The sequence below is a fragment of the Temnothorax curvispinosus genome, unplaced genomic scaffold (genome assembly GCF_003070985.1).
Source record: "Temnothorax curvispinosus isolate PA1 unplaced genomic scaffold, ASM307098v1 QBEX01012894.1, whole genome shotgun sequence".
NCBI classification, from domain to species: domain Eukaryota; kingdom Metazoa; phylum Arthropoda; class Insecta; order Hymenoptera; family Formicidae; genus Temnothorax; species Temnothorax curvispinosus.
In genome coordinates this window covers 1-18,390 of record NW_020222674.1, presented here as the reverse complement: position 1 = coordinate 18,390, position 18,390 = coordinate 1, and the positions used below count along the sequence as shown (strand labels likewise).

At 36.1% G+C, this 18,390-nt stretch overlaps 4 protein-coding genes across 5 annotated transcripts; 2 read left to right on the top strand and 2 right to left on the bottom strand.

Moving 5' to 3' along the window:
* Window positions 1–5: 5 nt before the first annotated feature.
* LOC112462879 lies at window positions 6–3,411 on the bottom strand (the record flags this gene model as incomplete). The annotated part of the gene is made up of 4 exons (XM_025028946.1): window positions 3,179–3,411; window positions 2,506–3,024; window positions 1,608–2,194; window positions 6–1,523 (listed from the first exon to the last, which is right to left on the bottom strand). Coding segments are annotated over exons 2-4 (2,613 nt in total), but the record flags the coding sequence as incomplete, so codon positions are not given.
* Window positions 3,412–4,455: 1,044 nt separating this feature from the next.
* Window positions 4,456–8,186, top strand: LOC112462882. 2 transcript variants are annotated; one of them, XM_025028950.1, is made up of 8 exons: window positions 4,456–4,612; window positions 4,725–4,905; window positions 5,646–6,016; window positions 6,097–6,480; window positions 6,606–6,656; window positions 7,540–7,602; window positions 7,668–7,744; window positions 7,812–8,186. In XM_025028950.1, the coding sequence occupies exons 3-8, from the start codon at window positions 5,663–5,665 to the stop codon at window positions 7,828–7,830; spliced, it is 948 nt and encodes a 315-aa protein (XP_024884718.1). In that variant the 5' UTR covers window positions 4,456–4,612; window positions 4,725–4,905; window positions 5,646–5,662; the 3' UTR covers window positions 7,831–8,186. The 2 variants fall into 2 exon arrangements, with proteins under 2 accessions (XP_024884718.1, XP_024884717.1); XM_025028949.1 differs by lacking the exon at window positions 4,725–4,905.
* A 1,481-nt stretch (window positions 8,187–9,667) lies between these two features.
* LOC112462881 (putative helicase MOV-10) lies at window positions 9,668–15,839 on the top strand. The gene is made up of 11 exons (XM_025028948.1): window positions 9,668–9,870; window positions 10,104–10,191; window positions 10,933–11,388; window positions 12,463–12,627; window positions 12,703–12,859; window positions 12,965–13,101; window positions 13,309–13,431; window positions 13,675–13,886; window positions 13,962–14,238; window positions 14,355–14,649; window positions 15,052–15,839. Exons 2-11 carry the CDS (start codon window positions 10,160–10,162, stop codon window positions 15,394–15,396), a joined length of 2,199 nt encoding a protein of 732 aa, XP_024884716.1. The 5' UTR covers window positions 9,668–9,870; window positions 10,104–10,159; the 3' UTR covers window positions 15,397–15,839.
* Window positions 15,840–16,210: 371 nt separating this feature from the next.
* LOC112462880 (phosphatidylinositol glycan anchor biosynthesis class U protein) lies at window positions 16,211–18,384 on the bottom strand. Its single transcript, XM_025028947.1, has 4 exons — window positions 17,993–18,384; window positions 17,422–17,624; window positions 16,645–17,332; window positions 16,211–16,555 (listed from the first exon to the last, which is right to left on the bottom strand). The coding sequence occupies exons 1-4, from the start codon at window positions 18,120–18,122 to the stop codon at window positions 16,302–16,304; spliced, it is 1,275 nt and encodes a 424-aa protein (XP_024884715.1). The 5' UTR covers window positions 18,123–18,384; the 3' UTR covers window positions 16,211–16,301.
* Window positions 18,385–18,390: the final 6 nt, after the last annotated feature.

Below are 18,390 nucleotides of genomic sequence, written 5' to 3'. Positions count from 1 at the left end.
GGAAAACTATGCTTATAAATCTGTCTCCGCTGTGTCGCGTCTACGACTTTCTTAGTAGTGGAAGTTTCATCTTGATGATTGGTGATCATTTGATTTTTAGTAACATTTGATTCATCGGTGTGTGTGTCGTTCAGATATTCCATACTAATACTGACTTCTGTTAATCCGCTCGTATTTAATGCACTCCGTATTGTAGTAGTCCTTTCCATATTTGATTTATCGCTCGACATAGTTGACGATACCTCCTCTTGAGATTTTAAAATTGGCGTCATTAATATATTCATTGTATCAGGTTTGTTCACCGAGCCATTCTTCTTGTCCTTGATTTCCTTCATTCCTCTCTTATTCTCTGTGTCAATATTCTTGTGATCCAACTGCAAATTATGTTGCGTCGATTCGGGTGTTGGGTAATCGCTAATTTCCTTGGAGCCATGTTCTTTGTCAGAAATATTTATTGAATATGGATCCTTAGCTATAATAATGCTCCTCTGCTCTCGCACTTCACCTTGCGAATAATCCACACTCTGCTGTCCGTCTTCATTGTTACTATTATCACTTTCGTATATACTACCATATTCTTTATCCGTCTGCATATCGTCATCCATCCATTTGTTATCCTGCTTCCATGCTTGATCTACGTCTAAATTCTCTACGGTGTCCTCGGGATTGTGCTTCTTGTGGCTCTTGAATTCGTCAACGTTTTCGTATATTGCATCCGAGTCGTATTTGCCGATCTCGAGTATATTATTATCTTTATGCTTGAAGATGCTTTCTTTTCGATGGTTTTTATGAACTCCCGGCGATCTCTCGGAAACGAGCGGTATGTTTGCGTAAGTGTCCGGGATTTTTAATCCCGAATAGGAGTTCGGGTACTTTTCCTCTTCCTTTCGTGAATCGAATGAATTATTGAATTCCAGGGACTTCCAATCCTCCGAAAAGTACAACGACATTCCGGGCGGACCGACGTGCTGGCTCAAAGCTAGAAGTCTCGTAGTGAGTGTTGAATTGAATCTCAGGAAGCAGGGGTCGGCGCGCGTTTGCGACATGAAACTCTGTTCTTTCAAGAACTGATATTTTTCCTTGACTCCCTCGTAGTTTAAACAGTCGGTGGACCAATGCAAAAACCAGTCGTTGCCAAATCCGTCGACGGTGACCGACAAACCGGACATTTGCCCGCTCAAGCTATCCTCCATCGGTTTTTCAAGCAAAGGCAGTCCATTACGACCGTCTATGATCGTGGCCACGGTATAATAGTACGTGGCCAAACCAGTACCTATCTGATGCTTTACCATAAAGTCCGGTATATCATCGTCGTTATAATAACCGGGAATGGGAATGCTGATTACTTCGGAATTGGGGACTGTATAATTCCAGATAGGTTCAAACGTAGATCCGTTATATGCCACAATCGTAGAATTGAACATAGCAGCGACAATATCTTCAATTCCATCCGACGTAATATCAATTAGGATCGGTGGCAACAGTGCATTTTTGCCGGTGTTATGATTGAGCTTTCGTAATTGCTGCAACAAAAGCATTCAAAGTATTAATTAACTCGATAATTCTTTCACATTGAAACACTTGACAGATTTTTTTATGCTACATACCAAATCACCGTAAAATATATTAGCTTGGGACACTATATATAATCCGCCGGCATCTTGTTGACTGGTTGTAGCCAGAACAAATATATTTTCTCCGTCAGGATGCACTATAATTTGCGGTGCCACGAACAGCTGTTCCGTATCCGGTAAATCAATGTTGCGTATGACATTACCACTTCTACCCGATATCACGAGTATGTTGCTCGCTTGAATGTTGTCCGATTGGACGGCATGCGACGCTATTACGTCGCCAGTACCGTCGCCGTCCATATCCGCTGTAAATCTAGCATCGTAAACGTCCAAAGTTATTTGCAGCTCTGAAGCTGAATCTTGAAGTGGTATATCCCATATGTTGGAACCGTCACGGCCGTTAATAGCTTGCACTCCACCGCGTCCAGATATGACGCAATCCTTAATCTTGTCGTTTGTCAAGTCTGCGCCACAGTCAACGGAAAATATCGAATGGGCAGTCCAATGTGTCCAGATGGTTTCGCCCGTTTTACCGTTCAGCGCCAGTACACCGCCTAGACATGGCGTTTGTCTCCCAAAATATATAGTACAGATATATTTCGTATCCACTGTATCCAGACCTGAATTTGTAAATCAATAACTGTTATACTGACTGATTAAACTAATGATTTAATCATAAAATAATTTATTCATTAATTATTCACCTTAGACTGTTAAGAAACATCGTGTAAACGAAGCAAGACAAAATGAAGCAAGACAAAATCTGTAAAAGAAGCAAACAAAATAAAAGTAGCTAATTGTAAATCACAATGCACTATAGGGTGCAATGGCAAACTATATTATATACAAAAAAGAAAGCAGAAAATATTAAAATATTAAAATAATAATACAAAACATCCATTTATTCGTGTTAAACGTGATGCTTTTATACCTGTGCTAAATCCCACAATAATATCCTCAATTCCATCAGAGTTAACATCGTTGCTCCTAAGAGGTGCCTCAGGTATTAACTTTGGCAACGATCTGGTCCATAAAACCTTGGACGACAGTGACGTACACGGAATTATCTCAGATTCATTCGCAGGCTCTTTCAGCTCGGGCGACAGCCAGCTTTTCAATATAGTTAACGGCATCGGGAATATATTTGCGGTAAATATACAAAGTACAATTAAGCCTAACACTATGATCAAGGCTGTAATTCCATAGCATAATGGCACGAGGAACGCCTTGTATGGGACCTTATGACTCTGGAAGCTGCAAGATTTTTTGGATTTTCTACGAGGTGCCATCAAGGGCCGCTTCACTCCGTCGTCATCCAACTTCAATCCACCGTTTCTCCCATCCCTGATGAACACCTCGTCGTCGATGTCGGTGAGGTCGTCGTCGTCGAGGCTGTCTCTCACCGCCAGTTTCGGCAAAGTCGGATATACCGCTGTCATGTTGTTAATATCTGAAAAATTTGAAAATGGCTCATAAAGTTCAACGAGAGAACGGCTACGTTTATGAGTAAGAACGACTGCGAATTGAGCAATATCAAGTAGGCCAAAATATCGGTGAAAAATATTACGGAATCACAAACATATGTATGTATGTATGTACTGTACCTGGGGACGCGTACGTAATTCTTTAAAACACACGCAGAATGTAAATTTTTCCCAGGGTGACTTCGATTCTCGCGTTAAATACGCTTACTACAGCTCACCTCGAACGCTTTCAAAGGAACGTCATGCTGCGGCACTTGTCGCGATTAAAAAATGTATACAAATAAAATGGTACAAGCACACCACTCACACCAGTGCAATATTACGCAGGTGCTGTCGCTGTCGCTGCGATCTTCCGGATCTTCTAGTTATTATAGAGCTACCACGCTACCAGTGGCTCCTGGCTCCCATCTGTAGCCACTGGACGTAAGAAAAAACTAGATTGTGATTGTAGTTAACCGACGGTTAAAGGCCTTCACACATAAAATGCCGTAAGGACGTAAAACGTAAGCGTAAGAAAATCGATCAATCCCAATCAAGTATTTTCCCCTACTGGAGTTACGGACAGCGCAATACTTGATTGGGATTGGTCGATTTTCTTACGCATACGTTTTACGTTCTTACGCGATTTTATGTGTGAAGGCCTTAAGCTGGCCACACACACTTTTTCGTAACAGTAACAGTAGGATTTCGACCAATCGTGTTACTCGATTCGGGAACGTACGGCCGTACGTTTTCGAATCGAGCAACGCGATTGGTCGAAATCCTACTGTTACTGTTACGAAAAAGTGTGTGTCTGGGGCCTTAAAGTTAGCAGGATTGACCAATAGAAAGCAGGACCCCTATTCTGTAACTCTAACGACAGTGTCGGTATCGTTATGTCGTCGTTGCGCAGCTCTTTTTCCATATAGTATACCTGCGCAACGACAACGTAACGATACCGACACTGTCGTTACGAGTTACAGAATAGGGGTCCAAAGTGGATTCATTTCTATTGGTCAATCCTGCTAACTTTAACCGTCGATTAAGCTAACCGGGATCCCTAGCGTATCCTAGAATCCCTAATGCTGGGTCTACAATGCGAGTCGCAAAGTCGTGAATCGCAAGAATTGACTAATCACAGTCAAATTTGAGGAGAATAATTGACTGTGATTGGTCAATTTTTGCGACTCACGACTTTACGACTCGCATTGTAGACCTAGCATAAGTTTGGCCATGGTTTTTACACCATAGTAATGGCCGCGTTCAGCAGATACAACTGTTGAGTTCGTCTTATCAACACTATGCGTTGATTAGTTGGTTCTAAAAGTAAGAGCCAATCACGTTCGACTGCTACTCAGCGGCTTGGTCTGCTGAACGCGACCAATGTGGACGTGGCACTTGGCGGTTGATAACGATCAATGACGGAATACGGAACACAGATAATAGCAGAATAGCAGATCCGCCTTTGTTCACGCCCGATCGTTGCATGTATCCCAAATTTTTAAATATTCTGCATCGAACAAGCGGAGTCTTATCTTCAAAAAACAACAATCTTGTATTTTCAACGGTCATCAGGTAAGCGCGTTAGATAACTTAATTTTTTGAACTAACCGCACTTTTCGGCTGATTTCCTTACTGCCTCTCGATTCGTAGCATCTAGAAAAAACTTTGCAAAAATTTTTTGCAGCAAAAGAAGAAATTTATCTTTTCATCCGAGAAATGGGTATCGCAAAACTGGACACGTTTCAATCATTTTTCGAAGATGTAGAGTCGCTTTGCGAAATAGCTTTTATCACAGATCTGACAGCTGTCACCTAAATACTTTGAACTTGAAGCTCCAACGGACTAATCAAACAATATCTGAATTAGTGAGTCACGTTGATTCGTTCCGTGCACGATTAAAATTAATTTCAAGTCATTTAGAAAGAAATAGTTTTGTCCTTTCTTTCTTGCAGCGTTCTTGTTGAAGAACATGGCACAAAGTGTGGTTTTAAAAAATATGCGTATTAATTAATTTATTAATTACACAATTTGATACACGATTCCGCGATTTTAAATTATTGAAAAAAAAGTTCTTGTTCTTTATGAAAAGTTCTCGAACTGTTCCTACAGCTGAGCAGAGTATTGATTTATCAATTGGAACTTTGCGATTTGCAAAGTGCAGATATGTCACTGAAATCGCCAGCGGAAACAAGCGCAGAGTTCTTCAAAATTTTGAACAAAGACAAGTATCCCCAATTGCAAAAGTACCTATGCAAATTTTTATTTTTGAAGATAAAGCGCATAAAATCGAGTGCACGGTCTTCTTTAAATGATACATCGTTATCCTCACTAATGCGAGTAAATTCATCAAGAATTGACGTAGATGTTCTTGAGAGTGACGAAATGTTAAACATATTTTTTCCTTTTATCGATATACGAATTTATTTCTTTTATGTATATATTATTGACTCAAGCATTTCACATACATTCTATGTAAAAATGCGGCATAATCTTATAAAGATTTTATATCGCATTTTTTATCTCAGCACATATTATACAGATATAAATTTAAGAATAAATTAAAATTAAGATTTTGAAAGAAGACTAATATTACTCTTTTTTTTAGTAAGCTTCACATTCATCATGGAAGCACACGCGCGTGCTCCAGATCCTTTAACGAAAGATGGTGACATGGCCAGCAACTGGCAATGCTGGAAAGAAGATTTCATTATATTTATGAAAGTAACTGGATATATGGATAAACCCAATGAAATCCGTGCGAATCTTTTAAAAAATCGGATCGGAAAAGTTGGTATCGAGGCAATACAAAATATATCTTTTGACAATATGCAAGATAAAGATGATATGGACATATTGATTAAAAAGCTCGAGGAATACTTTAATCCACCAAAAAATGAAGTGGTTGAACGGCATCAATTTTTTACAAGATCAAAGAAGCAAAATGAGTCTATTGAACAGTATATAAATATCTTGAAAGTACGTCATATTTGTGATATATATTTTTCTTGTAAATTGTACATACATGTGCCATGTATTTAAGTTTTTGTTATTTATAGGAAAAAGCTAAAACTTGCAATTTTAATGATATAACAGAGAGTATTATACGAGACAAAATCATTCTTGACACTCAAGACAAAATACTACGTAAAAAATTTCTTGAGGCAGTTAATTTAGATTTGTTGAAGCTAGTAGCGATTTACAACGATTTTAACATTAATACTGAAAAGATGAAACAAGTTACTGCAGAAAATAGAGCAGAACCTACAAGTTCTCCACAAAAACCACCGGATAATGATGCGAAGAAAGTTTGTTGGAAATGTAACCATCAGCATCCACACGGAAAGTGTTCCGCTTGGGGGTCAAAGTGTACAAAGTGTGGTGATGTAAATCACTTCACTCAATGCTGCAAGAGTCCTAAAATTAAGATGAGTGATAATAAGGTAATGAATTGTTATTTCAAGACAAAGTAATATATTGGTTAAAAATTTCTAAGCATCTGTCAATTTGATCGTTAAAATATATATTTTCATGTCTGTTTGTGTCATGAATGTTTTTAATGTTGTAGGTGAATAAAAATTTACTAGATTCAGTGCAACAAACAAAATGTATCCCAAAGGTAAACAATTTAAAAATAATTAACAAATTACTTACATGTTCTTCCATACCCAGCAAACACAGAATGCACCGAATGCGCAATTTGGTATCAAATTGCGCACTCGGTGTATTCTGTGTTTGCTGGATATATATGTACATGCATAAGATGTATTGGGTGTGTTCCACTTAACGCTCGCAACGCCCGTGGAATTATTTCATCCTTATTGTTTATTAAATGTTAAACAAGGACGAAATGATGCTCGCGAACGTTGTGAGCGTTAAGTGGAACGCACCCATCGTGCAATATGATTGTATATATGTATATGTGTAAAATACACATTTAAATTTTAAAAATATTGTATAATTAATCATGTAGTAAAGATAATTAAGGTAGTTTTTAATCAATAAAACATCCTGATTTTAATTCAAAAATATGGCCTGACCTCAGTGTTGGAATCAGGTGCCATATTTTCAACAAGAAGAAGAATAAATGTGGCCAGTTGGGTCGATTAAAAACTACCTGCGTTAATTTTATTTACTGGCGAAGCAAAGTCATTGTTTTAGTAAAGATAATGCCCTATTTTCATAAAATATGATTTTATTTTATTTACATATAACGAAAATATAACAAAGTATTTTTGACATGTATGTTTTGAGTATGTATATACACGAAAAATTTAAAAAGAAAATAATGATTTATTTTAATATTAATAAAATTATTAAAAGTTATAACAGTTTTCAATATCTCAAAGCAAAAAGAAATGATTTAAATGAAAATCGTTACAAGTAAAAATATATGTAAAAATATATATAAAGAAATAAGATGGAAATGAAAATCGTTACAAGTAAAAATATATGTAAAATTTTTAAACATTTAATATCATAGAGATAATTTTATGTTGTAGAAAAATAAATGGAATAATGAAGCAGATTCCGCAGTTAAAACTACAGATTCAATGACTAAAATGGTATTTACTCCTCGTAAATCAACTGACTATGTGATAAGATTGATTATAGATAAGATATTTTCCAGATCAATCTTCCTGATATACCAACATCTAGCAATGCTGCAAATCCAGCTGTCGGGAATGACCCTTCAAAAAACAGACGGTAATTGAAAACTTGATAATTAAAAACCGATGTCATATATAAAACTAATAACGACCATAACTTTTAGCAAAAAAAAGAACGTGTAGATGCTGCTCAAGTGTCGACCGATTTTTTGCTACATGTTACAAGACATGAAGCAGCGCATAACTCACTAACATTCAGAAAGGAGCGAACATCACACTGTTTCCACTGGTAGGCTTAATAACAACATCGTGTTGATGCCTCACTATTTGGCACTCTTTATTTTATACTTTCTATAACTGTACGTATTTCTCAACTCTAAGAATCGCAATAAATTAAATTAAATTAAATATCTTTTCCAAGTCAACCAACGAGGCCGAGACCTCGCAATATTGTGCGAATTTCAATAAATTAAACAATTTTGATTACAAAATAAGTGTTGTGGATTGAACTCCCAGAACCACGAAACATATATATATATATATATATATATATATATATATATATATACTCAATATATATAATAATAAAACAAAATTTATTACATATTGTTAGTCATACAATGTTAATCAATTATATATGAAATGGTTAAATAAATCATCTCTCATTATTTAACACAAAAATTAAATTCTTTAAATCAGTCTTATTTATTTAACACAAATTTTAGTACAAACAATATAATACACACATTATTAAATATTTATAAAAATATAAAGTTTTGCTATTGTCCACTGAAAAAAGAATTCACAGACATCTTTTCCCCACATATCTCAGTCTCTTTATCACAATCTATATTTAATTCTAAATTTTTAGGAGATGCTTCTATTTTGCATATTAAGCATTTTTTTTATTCTTAGAAAACGTAATGTACTAATGTTACTTAAATAAGAATAAAGTTAGCTACAAAACGACATACAAATTCTGTATTACAGAATACCGAACATACCAAAATACACAATCTTCCATGACCCGCACGTGCGCGCATAGACAAAGACAGAAGAGGCCCACATGCAGCGTTCTCTTTCTATTTCTCTATCGCTTTTTCTAAGGTTTGTTCTTTGTAGCTGAACTGGCTGTACTAGTTCAGAAAGTGTACACTGAAGCGTTTTTGTAGAGTGCGTTGACCAATCACAAATTTTGATTTTGCCGCAGGCGACTTGCGGCAGCCTTCTGATTGGTCAACGCACTCTACCGCACGGCGTTTCCGCGTCTATGGAGTCTTAGCATTATGCCCGTGTCACACTACGTATCGCGGACGCGGATCGGATTGGGATTACGGATCGCGAATCGGATATCAGCCAATCACAGATGAGCTGCTCGTTTATGATTGGCTAGATTACGATCCGCGATCCGCAATCTGAATCCGATCCGCGTCCGCGATACGTAGTGTGAAGAGCACTTTAGCATTACAGTGCAAGAGAACTAGTGCAACAGTTCACTGTACTGGGGGTCGATTCTGGTATTTTGAGACGAGGTGAAAATTACAAAAGTGAACAGATTTACTAGATTTCGACAAATGAAATTGTAGATTCTCTAGTGAATTTCCTCACTTTTGTAATTTTTATCTCGTCCCAAGATACAGAATCGATCCCCAGAAGCCATGAGTGGGACCCAATTAGCTGCGTCGCCAATTGGCTGATTTAAAATAAAAATTTCTAATTGGCTGGTTTAGTGGAAAAACTCCAAGCATCGGGGCTGTGAGTGGCTATGGTCAACGCGTTCAGCAGACACAACTGTTGAGTCGTCTTATCAACACTCTACGTTGATTGTTGGTTCTAAAAGTAAGAGCCAATCACGTTCGACTGCTACTGAGCGGCTTGGTCTGTTCAACGCGTTCAAATCGCAACGTGGCCAAACGGGATGCTCTCGCTTTCTCCGGCTTCAGCAGCTTCCGCTTCCGCTTCTGCTGAAGGCGCTGAACATCCATTCATTTCGTTTCAAAATACGCGAGCGTCTCGTGGATATCAAGTTCAGTTGGGAGTCCCCGATTAATCTATTTATTTATAAAACAGTGTAATGTGCAAGCTGCAAGAGACAGCAAGAGAATCAAAAATGCATATCGTATAAGATTATGGATGATGCGTTATAATCTATTAGCATTTTTATAACCTCGGAATCGGAAATAGTAGCGTGGCTATTTGGTTACCGTGATAACTCACGTGAATGTAAGTACCCTGTATATTTGTTTCGTATCGTACAATACCAGCTGCTATATGTAGGTAAACAAAACGTATAACAAAGAAATAAAAAAGAAAAGTATTTACTTGGAGACATTTTTCATATTTTGATGTGAAATTTCTGACCACTTACAATTCTGTTGTGCAGATGTATTTGTGCAGAATTGAAAAACATTTAAATATTCTTTTTTTTCTGTATGTACATATAAAATTGTTTTTAGGTCCAATTTGACGCTTTTATCTTACTTGGCAATTTTAACAAATATTTACTTTCATCATGCAGAGGAGACAGGAACGCGAAGATTTTATGTAAGAAAAGTTATAATTTATAATATTATGATATTAGAGATATATACCATTTTAACCCTCAAGCACCTCACTTTCTGGACCATCCCTTAAGCCCAGGTCTACAATAGGTGTTTTAAGTCCTAAGCCCAAGAAATTGATCAATCACTTTCGAATTTGAGGAGAGTAATCGACTGTGAGCGATTAATTTTTTAAGGTTTAGGACTTGGGGCCAGTTTCACAAACGTCGGTTAACTTTTAACCTTAGGTTAACTTAATCTTTGTCCCTTTCTAACATTTCCCTTAGAAAGAGACAGAGTGAATTAACCAAGGGTTAAAAGTGAACCGACATTTGTAAAACTACGCCTTAAAACACCTATTGTAGACCTGGACTAACACCGCACATGGGTAGCGAGACTTACATATGTGTGTTTGAGAGTCAATTAACTGATTGATAACTTCTAAGGGCTAGTTTCACAAGTGTCGGTTAACTTTTAATCTTAGATTAACTCACTCTTCGTCTTTTTCTAAGGGGGACGTTAGAAGAAGACGAAGAGTGAGTTAATCTAAGATTAAAAGTTAACCAACACTTGTGAAACTGGGCCTAAATATTATATTATGAAACATAGCTTTTAAATGTAACAGAATATACAATTTGTTAATAATATTTCATGTTATAAATTAATACTGTGCACATTCATGCAAAAGTGTTTACTTTTATTAAGCTAGTTATTTATTGTACCATTAAATTTTATTAAATTTCAGGTCTATTACCGCACCTGCATTAATGCCAAAGCTTATGTTGCCATATGTTTTTATCCCATCTCAGTTATGTAGTGCATTAAAAAGTATATATTGTCCAAAAGGGGACTCTATTTCTCGTTCAAATCTACATAACAATTATAAAAAGTGCATTAAAAGTTTGTCTAATGTACGAACAATAATTCAGCGGGATTATTTAAGCATATTGAAAATATGCTTATATCTAATACAATTTGAAGAAGATCTCGAATTAGGACGGTTTAGATTGTTAAACCATACAGTTGAGACGTCTGATTTAGAAAATTGTTTTATTATCAGCCTGAAATCTTTGAATGGTGATCTTCATGTAATTAAACCAGACTGTGAAGTAGACATCAGAGATAATACAAAAAAAGCAATTTTTGCAAAAGTCGTGAAAGTGGTAGAAAATGATGTAATAATAAAGCCCTATGATCCTGAGTAAGTTTGCTACAATTTTATTTTAATAATGCTTTAATATTTTTTTTTTACTTTAGATATCTATATACAATATATACACACGCGCGCGCGCGCGCGCGCGCGCACACACACACACACACACACACACACACACATGTATATATGTGCATCCTTATTGGCATAAAGTATCTTGATTTCTTTTTTTCTTTTATATTTTTTATTTGTATTTCCATTTTGCAAGAACGCAGTATCACAACGTATTATTGAGTCATTTTGGATTTAGTTTGAATACTTGCTTCCAATATGTGAACTAATATCTTTATTTACAATTCTTTATATATGAAATGGCAAGATATGAAAGTTAAACTGAGTCGTTTGTTTAACATATAACTACTTTACCATTAAGCTATTCAGCTATTCAGTCTACCCTACATATTTTAACATTTGTGTAAATATATTTAGTCTTTATAGCAATGTAATATAATAGTGTAATTGAAGGATACAGGAGAAAAACGCAATTTTAAAATTCAAGACATTAGATATCTTAAGAGGCTATTGAAAAAAGTACTGGCAGTGAATATGCATAGTGTTTACATTGTATGTTGAGCTTTGTTGGATCTTTTTCACAAGCGCGTCGGATTATGATCGTTTTTCCCCAGCACGGTACATCTTTCGGCCTTATTTTGTAAATGAATTGTAACTTCTTGATGAAAACAGATAAGATTTATAAAAGGTCTTTGAAAATGTCACAAGATAAGCATGATCAGATCAATTTTAACAAAAAGTGGACTTTGATCATTTTTTCCCTGTACCCTTCACTTATGATAGAAACAGAGACATATATTAATATATAATATGTATGTCAAAGACCGAAAACGTTCATCGAGCGAAAAACCGACCACAGCGCGTTCGGGTATATCCAAAAAGGCTACAACGCGATATTCGTATTGTGGCACTTCAAAAAACAACGCGTTCTGGCAATGCGAAAATGCCACTACGCGACAGGTCGGTTTTTTCGCTCAGCGTTTTCGGTCCTTGAGCCTAACATACATAATATGTAACATAAATAATATAATGATTTTATATATCATTTAGAAATGCCAAAACATTGAAAATGAAGGAGAAAAGATTTAATATACATTTTGTGGACAGACATTGGTCATTGAGATGCTGTCATTATGCATTAGAGATAGTAAGCAAATGCAATTGGATTGAGATTGTATATCCACAATTGAGGACAAATTGCATAGATATGGAAATGTAAGTTTTAAAATCGAATATTTTATTATTTGGAATCATATCGTCATCATAACTTGTAACATATGTGTTATATAGCGATATTGAATGGATAAATGCTGATATGAAGGAAAATGAACCACAGAAGCAAGCAGTGAGGAAGATACTGAATAAGACAGCATACCCTGCACCTTATATAATTTTTGGTCCCCCTGGTACCGGAAAGACAGCGACATTAGTTGAAACTATATGTCAGGTAATTTCTTTGTTAGATCTAACACATTGAGCTAAGTTATTTTTTTAATTTTAATTTTTTCTGTTTTTTTTTTTTTTTTTTTAATTTTAATTCTTTGGTTGATAGATTGTGAGACACTTTCCGACGAAAAATATATTGGTGTGCACATCATCTAATGCAGCAGCTGATGAAATCACGAAAAGATTGATTAAATATATTCCGACAAATTTGATATATCGAATGTATGCTCCATCTAGAGAATGGTAAAAAATTTATTTTTGTTGCAGTTTTTCTCGTTTCCCCTTTTTTTTACAAATACCGTAATTAACATTGCACAAGTAAAAGTTTGTCTTTAAATTTGATTTTTATTTGTAATGATCACACAATTTCGCTTACGGCATAAATTTTATGAAGGGTGACAAAACTCGCAAAATAAATATACGAATTGAATTTTGTCTGTTGAAAAACAGGTCGACTGTGAAGAATGAAATTCAATCATGTGCGAATTTTGTTCAAGAATCTACTCTCTTTTTGTCAAAAGAGTTACTGTTACGGAAAAAAATTATTATTACAACATTAGTATCATCTGTAAGGTATGTATTTGACATGTTGTTCTATTTTCTTTTGTGTATGTATATGTTATTTTAGATATGCAGTCAAAATTTTTACTTTTAATAGTTATAAAAATTTCTATATGATTAAATAAAATTAATTATACATATATGTAATTATTTATATGAACATTGTTTAGATATAGAGATACTTCTTAATTAAATTGATATTGTTAAATTAAATTTCTAGAAGATATTTGACATGTCATGTATCGTTTATTACAGATTGATTGATGTAAATTTTCGAGAAAATCATTTTTCTTACATAATTATTGATGAGGCAAGTCAAGCGATTGAACCAGAGATGTTGATTCCTCTAGCGATAACAAATAAAGAATCTGATGAGAATACTAGATTTCATCCACAAATTGTTATCGCAGGTGATCCTTATCAATTGGGACCTGTTGTTTGTTGCAAAAGGATTGAGCATCTTCTCGGCAAGTTTTTTCAAAATGCATTAAATGTCGTGTAATCTGTATATTTTTTAACTATTTAATTTATTACCCTAACAGGAAGATCCATGTTAGAAAGATTAATGGACGATTGTGACCCGTATAAAAAGCAGGATGGAACATATAATCCGAACTATATAACGAAATTAGTTCAAAATTTCCGTAGTCATGAAAATCTTTTACACGTGTCAAATAAACAATTTTATTGTGGTGACTTAAAGATCTGTGGAGGAGCCGATATACGAATGGCGTTGAACTGGTCACAATTGCCCAATAAAAATTTTCCTATGATATTCCAAGAAGTTTTAGGCACAGAAACAAGATCTTTAAACCGAAGGTTAATATATTTAAGTATATGCAAACTTTGTTACAATTGTCTTAAATCAGGATCAAATTTTTATATAATTAATTTGTCTGCAAAATTGCATAAACATAAGCGTGATACATTTGCAGTGTCTGCAACACCGCCGAAGTACTGGCGGTACTAATGTATGTGAGTATCCTGATTAAGACGAAATTTGGAAAACACGTGATAACACCAAAGGATATCGGGATTGTAACGCCTTTTAAACAACAGCAACTAGATATTATTCATCATCTAGAAGCTATGAAGATAAAAGGCATAACTGTAGGAACAGTCGAAACATTTCAGGGACAAGAACGAAATGTGATGATTTTATCCACGGTACGATCTAAAGTCTTCGAACACAATGATAAAGAACACATTGGTTTCTTATCCAATCCAAAGGTATGTTATTCATTACATGTACTATGAACCTAGAATCCGTTAACTGTGAGTTAATTACTCTCACATAGAATCACCGTAGCATCACCCCGAATTGTATGTGTGTATATATACATATATCATCATCATGGGGGGATACACATAGCAGTTGCCACCAGTTGCCATGTGCGGACCAACAGTTTAACGTCTCTTTCGAAAGACGGAGCTCAGTTTCTCCGCACGAGAGTCCCCTATTTACTTCCCGTACGGGGAGTGCAGTTTAAAGTATTAAAATTTTTGTGATTAAAGTAGACTCGAACATATATGTATATATATTATTAATTATTTATAATTCGGGGTGATGTGTGTGTGTGTGTGCGCGTATATATGTATATATGTAAAATTATATGTAACTTTTTTTTCTAGAGATTTAATGTTGCTTTAACACGTGCAAAAGCACTTATGATAATAATAGGAAATCCAAATATACTCTGCAAAAACGAACATTGGGAAGTACTTTGGAAATACTGCAAAAAACATAACGCAAATATTCCCTTTGAACAGTTGCCATTAAACAATGATGTAATAGCGAAATTGAAAGGCAATTCTAAAGTTAAGTCATGTAATGGTAGTGGCCCATCAAGAGCAACGGAGTTATCCGTTACCGTAGAGCTTGGGGAAGAAAATAGAACAAAAACATTTGATGAACTTGTGCGTAAAATGGAAAATTTAAAGTTAAAGGGAGAAAATTTAAAGTCAAAGAAAGATTAAAAATAACAACCGATTCATATAGGATTTAGGGCATTATTGCATTTTTTACGAATGCACGTAGATCATACATTGGTTTGATACATCATTTTATTAACGTTTTAATTTTAATCATTTTAAAGTTACCTAAAAATCAGTATTAAGCGTGACATAATTAAAGATCATTGTTTTTAAGTTGCCTGAAAGGGGTAAAAGTATTAGTATTCAGTATGAAGTCCAAGGATAAACGTCAGTTTTGATAAGTGTAAGAGTTGATCACAGTACAAAGATATCAGTATTACTAAATATTAAGTACGAGACAGATATACGAGAACACGATTGTTTAATATCTCTCTGATAATATTTGGATTGTTTTATAGATTGATCATATACACAAACATTTTTCGGAGGTAGCATGTGATATCAAGTAATTTTACGAAAAAACTAGGGAATATATATGTATAATGTATATATATGTATAAAAGATAGCAGTGCAGTATATAATGTATAATTGATGTACAATATATAATGCTATTAATCTACAATTTAAAAATTACTATATAATAATTAGTTTTAAAGTAAATAGTAAGTTTTACATAAAAGATTTTAAATAGTTTTGCACTGATTATATAAAAATGAATTTTTATGTAAAATATTTGATTTTTTAAACATGTACACGTTTATAATTTTAACTATAAAACATAGCGTATCATTTTAGTATGTATTTTAGAAGTAAGCGAGTTTTATACTGTAAATTCGTACTGTGATATTGTAAACATTTTAAACGAATGAACGCATGCATCAATCAAAATAAAAGCAGACTTTTGTAAAAAACTATTTTTATTTATAACAAATGATTCAAAGACATGTATCACTTGTCACTGTTCATCGGCAGGGTATTATGCATTTCGATCTAAAAAAAGCTTATTTTATTCGAGCAGCAGTTTAGCCTCATTTCCGTTAACTTTCTTATTGATACCATGCTGAACTGCAAACTCGTGTTTCACACTGGCAAACAGGATGTCCGTGAGGAGGAAGATTTGCGCTATGGCGAACGCCAGTGTTACCCCAAAGTAGAAATTTGCGTTCGCCGATCTGGAGTAGATCCATTGATGCCACACAGTCGGAGCGAAGACCGTGCAAAACAGTACAAAACAACCTACGATGAATCCTTGTTGCATGTCTAGAAAAAAAGGCAAGGTAATTGTTAAAACAATTCGTGTCGCTCGGAATTGTACGAATGAAAGTATCAAGAGTTCGACTCAAACTCACGTTGGAACAAGTGCTTCCACAGCGGCAGTAGAGATATATAGAAGCCGACGTCTCCGATGCACGGATAGGACTTGAATATGGCAGCTATCGCTAGGTAGGAGAACGCCAATAGCATCGGATCGCGTCGTAATCGCAGCGCTAGGGGGACTATGTACAGTAAACTGACGTTTATCTGAAAGGACGCGATGAAAAGCCATCTGAAGTGCTCGAACATCTCCGTGAAGAAGTACCAGTACAGTCCGATATTCGGACGTAAGTCGGGAACAGTTAGGATGAAGCCGATGGTACTCCACAAAAACGACCAGCTCCCCATGATGCAGTAAGAAATGGCGAATAGGGCTGCCAGGATGCTCGTAAATGTGACCAGCATCGTAGCAATGCTGGTCTTTCGGTTCTTCGCCGTACTGACAACGTAAATGGTTGCCGGTACCATGAGCGACACGGGATAAAGTCCTTGCAACGTCAATAACGCTATCGACGCGCAACTCCAGAGCACGGAGCGTCTCGTCATCGACACCAATGCGATTGAGTAGAGTAGATTGGTGAATACCGTGGTCGTCAGGCCAACGCAGTTCAATATTATGTACGGGTTGAACAGATACGCTGTGGAAACGTATAACGCGGACGTGCTGGAAACGTCTTTACTAGGCTTCTTAGTCTCGTCCTTCTCCCCTTTTCTCTTCGTTGCCTGTAATTCAAGTTGAAATAAATATCGCGTGTACCTTTTATCACGAAGATTTCAAACTGAACAAGTTTAAATTCTAATACTGTACCGACCAACTCAATTGCATAATGTTTGGCTGCAAGAGCGAGGCACAGAGCAGTGGTTAGGTCGACAACAACAAACAGCAGAAATAATGCCCACTGAGGTAAGTATTCCTGCATCAAGTCGAACGCGTACAAGCCGATCGGGGTCTCGTGAAACAGATCTCCCTCGTATGGGTCTACGCCGATCTTATGCAGGTAAACTCCTTCGGTTACTGGAAAATCAAGAATGCGTTGAAAACGCGACTGCAAAGTCAATTTGGCGCTAATTAATCAAAACGATATTTAACATCAGAACTACCAGAGCAGTCAGAGCGACTGTGGTTTATAATTTTTTACGAAAATTACTCAAATTCATAACTGTATTTTTTTAAGATCTTTCATGACATTGGTCGCAAATGATCAAATCGATCAATTTATTTTCCCCTTTATCCATTTTTTTCTTTTTTTAAGAAATTAATCGTCGATAGTTCTAATGTTAATATTTCAGCGTTTAAAATAAAAACAATCGAACATGACCGTGAGGAAAAACTACGCTCGTCCTGGAGCTGGAGAGCAGGCCGTGCCAGACCCCGCGACTAACCTCTCTTCCAGGAGTTCAAGGCGGTCGACACCTCGACGCGGTTGCCGATGATCTTCTGATAATCGGAGTTCATTATCAGCAGCCTGATGGTGCCGGCCAGGGCGAAATTCGACAGCCACTTTCTCGACATGATCCTTATCCTATCCTATCCTCTCACACTACCGCAATCGATTCATCTGTCCCGCTCGCGGACGTAACCTTTATCGTGTGGCACCGGCGTCCGGGAGGGCATTAGTTTCCGACGCGGGACACCTGTTATCGATAAACCGACGCACCTGGCGGACCGTCTTCGCCGTCACTTGATCCGCGCGATACGCCTTCGCATTTACCTCAATTATCGCGCAGCGATCACGCCGCGAACGCGAAGGAGATCGAGACGCCGTTGACACATCGGCGAC